The sequence below is a fragment of the Daktulosphaira vitifoliae genome, unplaced genomic scaffold, assembly GCF_025091365.1.
Source record: "Daktulosphaira vitifoliae isolate Bord-2020 unplaced genomic scaffold, ASM2509136v1 Scaffold_1, whole genome shotgun sequence".
Taxonomy (NCBI): Eukaryota; Metazoa; Arthropoda; class Insecta; order Hemiptera; family Phylloxeridae; genus Daktulosphaira; species Daktulosphaira vitifoliae.
In genome coordinates this window covers 656,639-668,423 of record NW_026099572.1, presented here as the reverse complement: position 1 = coordinate 668,423, position 11,785 = coordinate 656,639, and the positions used below count along the sequence as shown (strand labels likewise).

The 11,785-nt window shown below is 24.9% G+C and overlaps 1 protein-coding gene across 1 annotated transcript; it reads left to right on the top strand.

Moving 5' to 3' along the window:
* Nucleotides 1-1,111: 1,111 nt before the first annotated feature.
* Nucleotides 1,112-10,694, top strand: LOC126895888 (RING finger and SPRY domain-containing protein 1-like). Its single transcript, XM_050668196.1, has 11 exons — nucleotides 1,112-1,571; nucleotides 2,411-2,576; nucleotides 2,643-2,822; nucleotides 2,884-2,950; nucleotides 3,005-3,145; nucleotides 6,868-6,983; nucleotides 7,597-7,740; nucleotides 7,801-8,024; nucleotides 9,289-9,444; nucleotides 10,199-10,303; nucleotides 10,411-10,694. Exons 1-11 carry the CDS (start codon nucleotides 1,375-1,377, stop codon nucleotides 10,535-10,537), a joined length of 1,623 nt encoding a protein of 540 aa, XP_050524153.1. The 5' UTR covers nucleotides 1,112-1,374; the 3' UTR covers nucleotides 10,538-10,694.
* The last annotated feature ends 1,091 nt before the right edge of the window (nucleotides 10,695-11,785 follow it).

The following is an 11,785-nucleotide window of genomic DNA, read 5'->3' as shown; positions in this document are numbered from 1 at the left end:
AAATAAAATACAAAACCCAGAATTTTAACACAAAAATAGCAAATTTTTGAATACGGTAGTCATTTTTACAATGAAGACAAATCCAGAGGTCAAATTTTTTTTTTCAAATTAAAGTATATTACATTTGCTTTAATTTAAGATATATATAAAAGTGTCAGTCTTTCCAGAACATTTTTAAAAGTTATGTTGAAAAAGTTAATTTTTTGTGAAAAAGTTGTAATTTTGAAACCCCTTCTGTGGGCAGGTAAAGGGTCAAATGTTCATAAAAATATATAAAATGATAGGTAATTATCTAAGGTATCTATAAAAAAAAAAATCATATTGATTCGGTCATTTTTAAAAAAGTTATGGCAATTTTAAGTAAAAAAAAATGAAAAAATATCGAAAATTAGCGATTTTTAAATTTGTAATTTTTTGGGGGATTTCCCCCGTTTACGAAGAACGAGGGATTTTTTTTTAATTTTTGAGGGTAATGTCTTCAACTAGATACGATTTGTGATCTTTTGACATAGTTTTCATCAAAATCGGTTCAATGAGAGCTGAGATTGAGCGTATACAGACACAAAAAAAAAAAAACACATCATAGTAAAATTAATACCTTCTCAGCTTCGCATCGAAGCTAAAAATTGACTACATATTTTAAATAATTTATCTTTTTTAAAATTCTTGGCATAATGTGCTTTTATTGCTATTAGGAAAACAACACCGGTATTCTGTAACAATCTGCAATAGGTATACTCTTCTATGAGTTTCATGCCTCTTTCTGTCAAATCATTTATAACTTTTAAAATATTTACTATTATTTGTCCTCTAATATATTGACTTTTGTCTTTCCACAACAAAAGATTGATATTTAAAAAATCTGTTTCAATGTCATATCTTTCAAACAACTTTTTTAACTTTGTGGTCCAATATTGAGTAGCTTTTTATAATTTGTCATTTAGCATTATCTACAATATAAACTTATCATACGTAATTTCAATTTTTATAGCATACACAAAATATTTACTGCTTTGTTTACGTCACCTTTGCACTTGATAATTGATAACATCAGCTGAAAGCTTAAATTTCTCAATATGATTTACTAATCTATATATTATTGAACAATTACATATATATTTATATAAATTATCATATTTTTATGTGCATAGACTAAGTATAGTTTATTTTCAATGTATTATGTAGATGTATCTATAATATTATTGTGTTATTGACGTAATAAATAAAAGACACTTTAATGGCTTACACTTGAGAAGTTAAAACAATCACGTTGTAATGAACACTTTTTGATAGTTATAATAATAAAAAAAGTTTCATTTACCAAGTAATCAACTTGCAATTTAATCGTAATAATCTGTTAAAAATTTCATCTTAATGGGGGCGTTTCATTGTAAATCGTGTCAGAATGGCGAAGATAATACAAACATATTTAGTAATCATCCGTCAACTGAAAGTGAACGAAGACGATTTCTTTTTGGTAGACAACGTATTCGCACTGGTTCATTAAAACAAACTGATTCTTTAGTACTTCAAACATTAAGTGTCATTAAAAATTTGGGACTTATCGATAAGTAAGTTAAATTAATAAACATTGTTTGCTATGCCTTATGTATGAAGTAGTTGTTTAATCTGTTAAATAAATTATGTTTTAAATAAAATTTGTAGCATTAGTCTTTAAAAAAATAGTTTTATAGAAACTAAAATTTAAAATAATAATGGATATTTGTCACAGAGTTAATTGCAGTATTAATACTTTGAGGTTCATTTTTTAAATGCTCATATTTGTTTTTTATAAAATAAAGGGTTTCAATAAAAAATTTCTTTTCATTAATTTTTTTATTTAATTAGACGATTACTTTTTAAAAATTTTTGATTTAAAATAAAAATTGATCTATAATTTGATTTTCATAAAACCAGAGAAAATAATAATCTTTTTCAATAGTTCATTAATTGTTAGTGGTATTTATACTTGCTATGGTAAATGATATATGTCATACAAAAAATTGTCAATAAAAACTTGTTTATGTGAAAATATAACAACTATTGTATTTTAAACTGAAAATATCACTAGACAATTCATAAAATCTGTTAAAATTTGATAGCTATTATAGAAAAACAGTCATTTGGGTAATAAAATTATCAGAACAAAGTTTTTTGAAATTTTTTTTCTATCATATTATTAAACTAAAAAGAGCAGTTTCTATTAAAAAAAATCAAAGCTTACAATTATTAAGTTGCTTTATACAAAGATAAAAGAATTTTACTTATATTCCTAGTAGTTTTTACTTTATAGAGTAGGAAAATTTGCTTTTTGTATGACTCTTGTAGTTATAATGTCTATTTTGTATCACAATTTGTGTGATATTAAATTAACCTATCCAACTTAACTTTGCTTCAATATATTTTTTAGTGGTTCAGAAGCTCCAGAAGCGTTACGCAAATTACATTGGCTGGCCGATGATGGTGAAGGTTGGATTCAAGTAGTACTATCAATGATTCATGTAATTCCTCTTGATGATCCACTAAGTCCAGCACTTATAACAGTTATTCTGGATGATTGCCCTTTACCTGACAAGGTTTTAATATTTTTAGTTATTATATTAAAAAATTCTATCCTATATTAAAAATGTAATAATTTATAGGACACGATAATAAAGTTATCATTTATGTTAGACCTTTCAAATAAAACACCTAAATGTAAGACTATTGACCAGCATCGTAATATATGTGTTATTTTGGGTATACTTGCTGATAAATTGCCTGGACCATCAAGTATTGCTTTATTAACAAAAGAAACTTTGACTTATCTTTTTAATAATATGGTAAATATTTTAAAAATATGTTAATAATAGTTAAAAAGTTATTATTTTTTATTATTTTTAGAATTTACAAGTACATCCATCAATTATTCTTTTTTCATTAATTGCTCTTGAAAAATTTGCACAAATAAGTATAAAAATAAAATAAAAAATAAAAAATTATTATTATAATTATAATTTTATAGGAGAAAATAGATACACTATAGAACGTTTTATGAAAACTGGACCTTTAGCTATGTTAACAATATTTGAAAGACTAACTGGTTCTGACCAACCTCTATATGCTCAAGTTGGATTTTGTGCTGAATGGTTGTTGGATAATATATGTAAATTTATTTATATTTTTAAATAATTAGTGTAGAATTACCTCTGCTCTTATAAGGTATGAGGTAATATCTATCTGATATTTATAGAGAGTGATCATTTTATCATAACCTACTTAATTACTTAGAAAATAAAAATAATTTAAACATTTTAGCTTTGATGCAAAGCTGAAAAGATATTGGTTTTACTATGATGTGTTTTCTTTTTTGTGTCTGTTACCACTTATTCTCAGCTCTCACCAAATGTCTTTCTTTCAACGATACGTCAAAAGATTACAAATTGTATCTAGTCGAAGATATTACCCTCAAAAATTGAAAAAATTTCTCTTGTTAAATGGGGGAAACCTCCAAAAAAATTACAAATTTAAAAAAAGCTAATTTTTAACATTTTTTTTCTTAAAATTGCCATAAATTTTTTTAAAATAACCAAATAAATATAATTTTTTTTTTTATAGATTTATAATGTCATTACCTTTTATCTGGTATATTTTTTTTATAAATCTGACCCTTTACATGCCCACAGGAGGGGATTTAAAATGACAACTTTTTCAACTTAACTATTGAAAGTGTTATGGAAAGTCTGACACTTTTATATATATCTTAAATTAAAGCTAATGTAATGTACTTTATTATGGAAAAAAAAAATTTCGTACTTTATTTTGTCTACACATTGAAAATTAAAATGCTATAACTTTTTAAAAAATGTATGAATCAATACAATTTTTTCATGAGAAATAATATTTTTTAATAATCCCTTTTTCATTTGACATACTTTATCTTAATCAGGATATTAATAAGGAAATAGCAGATCATGTAGCTTTTGAAATAATCCACCAATTTTTTAAAATTAAACACTATCTAAAGATTTGCATCGAAACGTTTTTTTTCATAGTGATTTTAATCACTATCAGATATCATTATACTTGATCCAACTATACTATGTCACCACTGTGAGGCGACCTCCCTGTGCTGGGTTTTTATTTTTATTTTGTTCCTTAGTTACATATTATTCCTGCTTGAATTATTAATTATGTAATATTTTTTAAGTTGAACTCTTATGCCTTGTAAGATTGTCAATAAAGCGTTTATTGTCAATTTTGACTACTGATAGATTTGTTTTCTGTATTGCTGGTTGATGCATTTATGCATATATACAACTATACTTTAAGAATATATCTGTTGATAAAGTCATAATTGTCAATAAATGCTTTATATCTGTGAATAGGGATGTCATAAAAAAATAAATAGCTACCGGTGTTAGTAACCCTCGTACATTATATATGTATATTAACCCACCATTTTGAAACTTTAAAGTTTTATATCTAAATTTTTATATTTTAAAAATTAAAATTTCCATTATAATTAAAATAACACCTCAAACATTTTATTAAATTCGAAATATATGTTTCCATTTAAAAAAAAACATTGACATTCTTACAAGGCTTGAGGGTTGAACTTAATAAGTAATACATGGCTAATAATTCAAGAATAATATGCCACAAAAAGAAACCAAAAAAAAAATGATAAGATTATTTTTATTCTCTAAGTAATTGAGTGAGTTCTGATAAAAAAACTCACTCTGTATATGAAGGAAAAATTTTTATTTGATACTTGAAAAGCAACTATCAAAACTTTGTTCATTAAATCTAAATATAGTTTCTATAAGATTTGAGTTTTTTACAACTTGATTAACATGTTGGGAAAATAAAAATAATTGTAGTTTTCTAGGCTACAGTTTTAATTTAACGGAAAGTAATGTAATAACTTATATTGTAAATATTGTTATTACCTATAAAAAATTATTCTTTACAATTTTTTGTTAAATCAATACTTTGTGGTTAAAATAACAAAAACCCGATGATATTCACTTTTTATAAAAAATTTCCTTGTATTAGGTTTCTTTTGCAATTATTTTGTTAAATTTTAACATTTAACAAAAACATTGTAGGTGTAAAATTTATTTTAAATAAAAGAGGTATCATAATAATTTTGCTAAAATCTAATATTTTTTGAAATATTAATAAAAATAATTGAAATATTAACTTTAAATGGATAATAATAAGTAATCACAAACTATTTTGTTATATATATATATATATATATCATATTGTGACATTATTACTTGATGCCATTTGATAAAATTGTTTACTAATAATTCTTCTAATTACAATAGACATAAAAAACATCATAGAATGACTAGGTATATTGTTAACTGATTTGTAAGAATTTACAACAAAATAAGTTAGTAGTACCGGAATTTTTGGAACAAAGTTTTTTATGGCTGGTTGGTATGTGATATAGGTTTTGCGGCGACGCCTAACTCAGAAAAATGCAACACAAGTAGTGTTTTACTAATTTAATATTTTACAGCGAAAACGAATAATGAAAAATTATGATGTTATTCTATAAATATCCATTGCTATGTACAAGCGAATAGTGTATATCTCTGCCTCTCTATCTGTGTCATCCTTTCATTTTCTTCTCATTCCACTCTCCTATATGTATTTTATATACAAGCAATGTGCATGTGTTATTATTTCAAATTTCACGGATGAATGTTCTCAATATGTTGTTTACTCATTTTTTTTTTTTACTAAAGGCCGCGAAAGCAAAAAACTTTGCCCGTGGTTACATGTATATCAAAATTATATCACAATAAAGTAGCTCTTTAAATAATTAGATTAGATTAACAATGGAAGTGATTAACAGTTAGCAAATAAATTACATTGATATTATACTAAGTCAAATAGTTTTTAAGGAATTATTTCATCTTTGTACAGAGTTATGAACTTATTTCAAAGATTGGGCAAAGTTGTGAGGTATCCCATGTGCCTCTATTTGATGTTCATACTTATGGCAATTTTTGAGAATATGTTGACAGAGTTAATAAACTCCACAAATCTTGCATATTGGTGGAGTACTGTTTTTCATTAAATATTCATGAGTTAGTTGTATGTGTGTCCAATTCTGAGTCTGTCAATGATAACTTGATGTCTGGTATGTCAAGATATGACCATTTTTGAATGTTTGGTTTTATTTTGAATAGTTTAATCTCAGTACTTATCATTTCTTGTTTCCATAGGAGTAGTCATTTTGTATTAATGGTTGATTTGATGTCTTGGATAGTGCATGAGGTGTTATTACTATGTTGTCAGCTTTTGCAGTTTCCTTTGCTAGTAGGTCTGCCTTTTCATTACTTTGAATTGATGAGTGTTCTAGGGACCCATATCATTTTTGACAACCTTCGAGTTGTATTTGTATTTATAACAGTGTTTTGTATTAAATTGACCAGAAAGTTTGAGTTAAATGAATAACTGGGTCTCCAATATTGTCCGCTTAAATATAGTCAAGTGCCTTCAATATAGCATATGTTTCAGCTGTGTTATAGAGCAATATTTTGGTAACTTATAAGTTTTATAGGAGTTTTCAAGTACTATAAACAATTATACTCTTACTTCCATCTTAGACGTGTCTGTGTATAATTTATGTAGTTTCAAAACTATGGAGAATCAGGAGGAACTGTTTAAGGAAATTAGTATTATTTTTTTTTTTATCAAAAACAAGTTTAATAAATGAAGATATAGGTATTCTAGGGGCATACATTCTCTAAACAAAAATAATTATACATTGAAGATTTTCTTTAATAGTGAACAATATATGTATATTCTCTTACTAAATTATAATGCCACTGAATTTTTCAGTACTTTTTTGTTTTGTTTTTGCAGTTGTAGATAATCAGAGATCACTTTCCTACATCAATACTACTATGGAAGGTGTAAATGCAATCTTAAATCAAGAAGATGCTAGTGAATATTTAAAACTTGGTCCTAGTGGGTTAGAGGTATAATCATGTATTATATGAAGCTTAGAAAACAAGGAGTATGAGTGATATATTTTTATTTTTCAGTGGTTACTGAAAAATAATTATTGCTCAAAGTTTTTATTTTTAGTTTAACATCATTAAAAATTATAAAATTTTTTCTAATTTTTATATTTTTTTAAATTATTTTTAAGATTTTAACTGACAGGTACAACTAATAATTTAACCATTTGATAGTCATTATGATTAGGTCCTGTGGTATACCTAATTGAATTGTTATAAAAATATTAACTTATAACCCTTTTATTCTAAGTGTTTCATACTTATTATAAAAATTAACAAATTTACATTGTAAAAATAATTTTTGTAAGAATACATAACATTCTTTAGTTTGTTTTACTATTATTAATATAAAACATAAAGATAATTTTCGTCTGTTCTTTTTTATACAACACAGGAAACATTTATTGTTATAGAAAAAGCATATAAATATTAAAATCTTAAATAACTTCAAAAACTGTAAAAAAAAATTTCAGTTTATTTGAAAATATTTTGAAGATTTTCTGATGTTTTACAAAAATGAATAATTTTAATAATATTTGATTGATTTAAATTAAATTTATTCTTTCTAAAGGCAAGGTGTGATGCATGTAGCTTTGAAAGTGTAAGATGTACTTTTCAAATTGATGAAGGCACTTGGTATTATGAAGTAACTATCCTAACATCTGGAGTTATGCAAATTGGATGGTCTACTAAAAACTCTAAATTCTTTAACCATGTAAGTTTTTACTTCATAAATATTTATATTTTATTTCATTTATAATGCATACTTTTATAGGATGGATATGGTATAGGTGATGATGAACACTCTGTTGCTTATGATGGCTGTCGACAATTAGTTTGGTATGGAGCTCGATGTACTAGTTGTGTGTCAGGTCGATCATGGAAAGAAGGAGATACTGTAGGTTGTTTGTTACGACTTGAAACTCCATCTCCTTGTGCATCATTTTATTTGAATGGTCAAATAGTGGCTTCTAATGACAAAATATTTCAATTCGCCAAGTATGAAATTTCTATTAAATATAATTATTTTATAATATTTATATTATTTTAAAGAAATATTTTAGAATTTTTATTAAAGACCTAAAATAACTTCATTATTTTCTTAAACAAACTTATACTAATTGTACTGTATTGTAAATAAAATATTTTAACTTAAAAAAAAAAAATTCAACGCATATTTTAATGATTTTTAAATTGATTGATTGATGGATGATTAATCTTTATTTGAAATATTATTGAAATTAGCTGATAAGCAAAGAGGTACTTAACAAAATACCATACCCTATAATCTTCTTAAACTTTTACCATGTCTATGTAAAATGTATTTTACTATTTTTATGATTATATTCGAATAAATAAAATTGTGTAGTCCTTAGATAAATGTTGAATTTTATTGAACTAATCTTAATGATTTTGTTTTAACAGAATCAAAATAATTTATTATCATAATCATTCATTAATCAAATTTAAAATAATTTATTTGTATTAACTTAAAATAGAGTATTAAATTATTATTATTAATTAGATCATTCTCCATTAAATAGCTAGTAAAACATAAAAAAAAAAAATTATGATTAATATATTAAGAAAAACTTTAAAGTAGTTACAATTAAACAAATTGTTGAGAAATTTAATAAATGTGCATCAGTGTTCATTATAATAGTATTTAACATTACTGTCAGATATAATTTATACTTGTCCCAATTATACAATTATACAGCCTACTATGCTGGTTTTCTTTAATGTTATAACTTAATAAGCTTGATACAGGTTAAAAATTGTCAAACCTTCCAAACTCTGGCAATTTCATGGCGACAAAGAAATTATAGCTATTCTCAAAAATTGATGGGGTATTTTTTATTTAATATTAAGTTGTAAGCAATGTTTTTTAGTAATTTTATGAAAATATGGAAAAAACAATTTTTTTTATTGCTTCAATACTTAAAGCCCTTATGAAAAATGTTATAAAAATTATATATTTAAATTTGTTTTTTAGTGAAATATTTCATTAAATAATTTATATTTTTCATTGAAACATAGTTAATAACATGTTAATTTTAAAAAAAAAGTTGTTAAAGTTTTAAATTAGTAGATGGTTTGTAAATTTTTAGCGAAATTTAAAGTCATATTGACGAATATTCTTTATGTTTAAAATAAATTGTATTTTTCTAAATTTTATACTGACTTCTAACAATTTCACCTAATGTAGAGAGTTTAATATGTAATGATTATATTATTTTTTTTTCTTTTTTATTAATTATAGATCAGAGTTTTTTGCTGCTGCCAGTTTTATGACTTTTCAACAAAGTCGATTTAATTTTGGCAGTAAACCATTTAAATATGCTCCCAAAGGTGTTAAATTCAATATAATGAATACACATGGAAAATTAGATGATACTCAAAAGATAATTTTACCCAAGTAAGTTTTTATAAATAGGTGTTCAATAAGTAAGGAAACAGGTTAATTGTTATAAACATTGAGAACAATAGAAATCTACTTCCTTACTTACTTAACATTCTATATATATGTAATTATATATAAATTTATTCTATGAAGGGCAATGGTGTGGTATAGTTGTATATCATATCATTCAAAAATAGCTTGAGTTGAGGAGCAGATTTGTTTTTTTTTTATTACTAGACATTTCAGACCTTACTCATTTTCCCACATAGGTATAAAAATAAATTCCAAAATACGGGTCCAAAAGTTGTTATCAACCAGTCATTTTCTTCTTTGTATGCTAGTTATATACATATGTCACCATTATAAAAGTAAAGTTAACACCTATAGATGATATTAAGGTTCAACAGTAATTGTATTTTATAAATGATAAATATAATAATAAAATAAATGTTACCAATAAAAAAAAAAAATTATCCTAAAATTACTTTTATTCTGTCAGTAATTGAGTGGATTATGTTAATCGTATTACCTGTCTAATATGTTCTGACAACTTATAACTTTTAATACAATTAACATTTCGTTACAATTTTTTTTTAATGATAGTAAATAATAATTATTTATTTTTTCAAAATAGAAATTTTTTAATCCTTATATTATAAAATTTGTGGGTACCGCCCATACTGGTATACTTATATACCTGTGTGATCAGATCAACTGTCATTCATGCAATGACTATATAGTAAAATTATTGATTATTATAATTTTATAGGCGCATGAGATTAGAATTGTTGGGTAAACAAACAGCTGATGAGGATTCTTGTACTATATGCTTTGACCGTAAAGCTGATGTAATATTTTATCCCTGTAAACATGAGTAAGTTTTTAATTGTTTTAAAATACAAAATTTTCAATTAAAAAATAAAAACAAGATAAATTGTAACTAAAATTATTAACTAGATAAATTAATAAATTTTGTTTTAGTGGATACTGTAAAAATTGTGCACAACAACTAACTTTGTGTCCTGTATGTCGGCAAATAATTGTTAGGCATCAAGAAATAAATGACCGATCAGTAATAGCACCGACTACTAAAATCCTAGTCAGCTAACCTAGTTCAGTATGATCTCTTCTTCAAATAAATAACAAGTGTGATTATTAATAGAAATATTTTATATATATGAGTGTACATATATAATTGAACTTTAAATTTTGTATGTATATATAACATGTTTAAATAAATATATAAAATTAATTTTTTTAACAAATTTTTTTTCATTAAAAAAAAATCTATACTGGTGTTTTCTTTAACTTGAACAAATGTATAAAATTAAAAAATAATTTTTTTAATTAAGTGGCTTAATATTAAGAGGATGACATGTATACAACTTAATAATTTCTCCGTGGGAATTACAATACTTCTTTTTCCTAGCCTTAATCCCAAGTACTTGGGGTCGACCACCTTTATCTTAAACTTCCACTTGATAAGATCTCCCACATCAGCTGTCTTCATATCGCATTCAATAACATTCTTTCGCCTCTATTTTGATCTTCCTCCTTCAACATTCATTTCCATAACTATCTTGAAGCTTCCGATCTCTCTCTCATAATACGACCAAATCATCTAAGTCTATTATAATAAGTGATTTTTTATCTTTAGAAAATTTGAATCTTAACCTGCTACTAGAAAATTTCAAAACCCAACCAAAATCCTGAAAACCTTTTGGAAAATTCAACGAGCTATAGACATATGTTAAATTAAAGCTTGTGCTAGAGTTAAAAAAATAATTTTCCTGATACCTTGATATCTATATGTGTAAATAACCTAGAAAGTTTAACAAAAAAATATTACTTTAGCGTAAAAATTTACAATTTTTTAAGAAAATTTAATGGCTATCATAAAAGGAATTGTTGAATTACTCAGAGTATCACGAACTCTGTTTCCTTACATATATATCCTAATTAAAATCAGATAAAAATAAATACTTTAATTAAATATAGTATCAAATTAATGTTTATTAATTTAGCAATGTAATTTTTAATTAAAGGCTAGAGGTGCAAAGATCAGCGCTTGTAGGAAAGGAATTATGAACAAGTAGGAGGAAGACAGAGTATATAGTGTACTCTATATCTTTTGACAAAGGAAAACACTAAGTGAAATGAGATCAGCGACATTAAGCGTGGATGTGATAGGAGAGGTGAAGTTATATCTATTTAGAATAGGTTGCAAGTATGTAGGAAAAGAACGATGGTATGGACGAGGATGTAAGATACAGGGTTAAGTGCGGGTAGTTAAAGTGAAGAGAAGTGTCTGGCGTCTTATATGATAAAAGAATTTTAATGAGGCTGAAAGATAAAT

Coding starts and splice junctions, on each gene's coding strand:
- LOC126895888 (XM_050668196.1), top strand. CDS start 1,375: ATGGGGGCGTTTCATTGTAAATCGTGTCAGAATGGCGAAGATAATACA. Junction 8,025..9,288: donor AAAATATTTCAATTCGCCAA/GTATGAAATTTC, acceptor TATTAATTATAG/ATCAGAGTTTTTTGCTGCTG. Junction 9,445..10,198: donor CAAAAGATAATTTTACCCAA/GTAAGTTTTTAT, acceptor ATAATTTTATAG/GCGCATGAGATTAGAATTGT.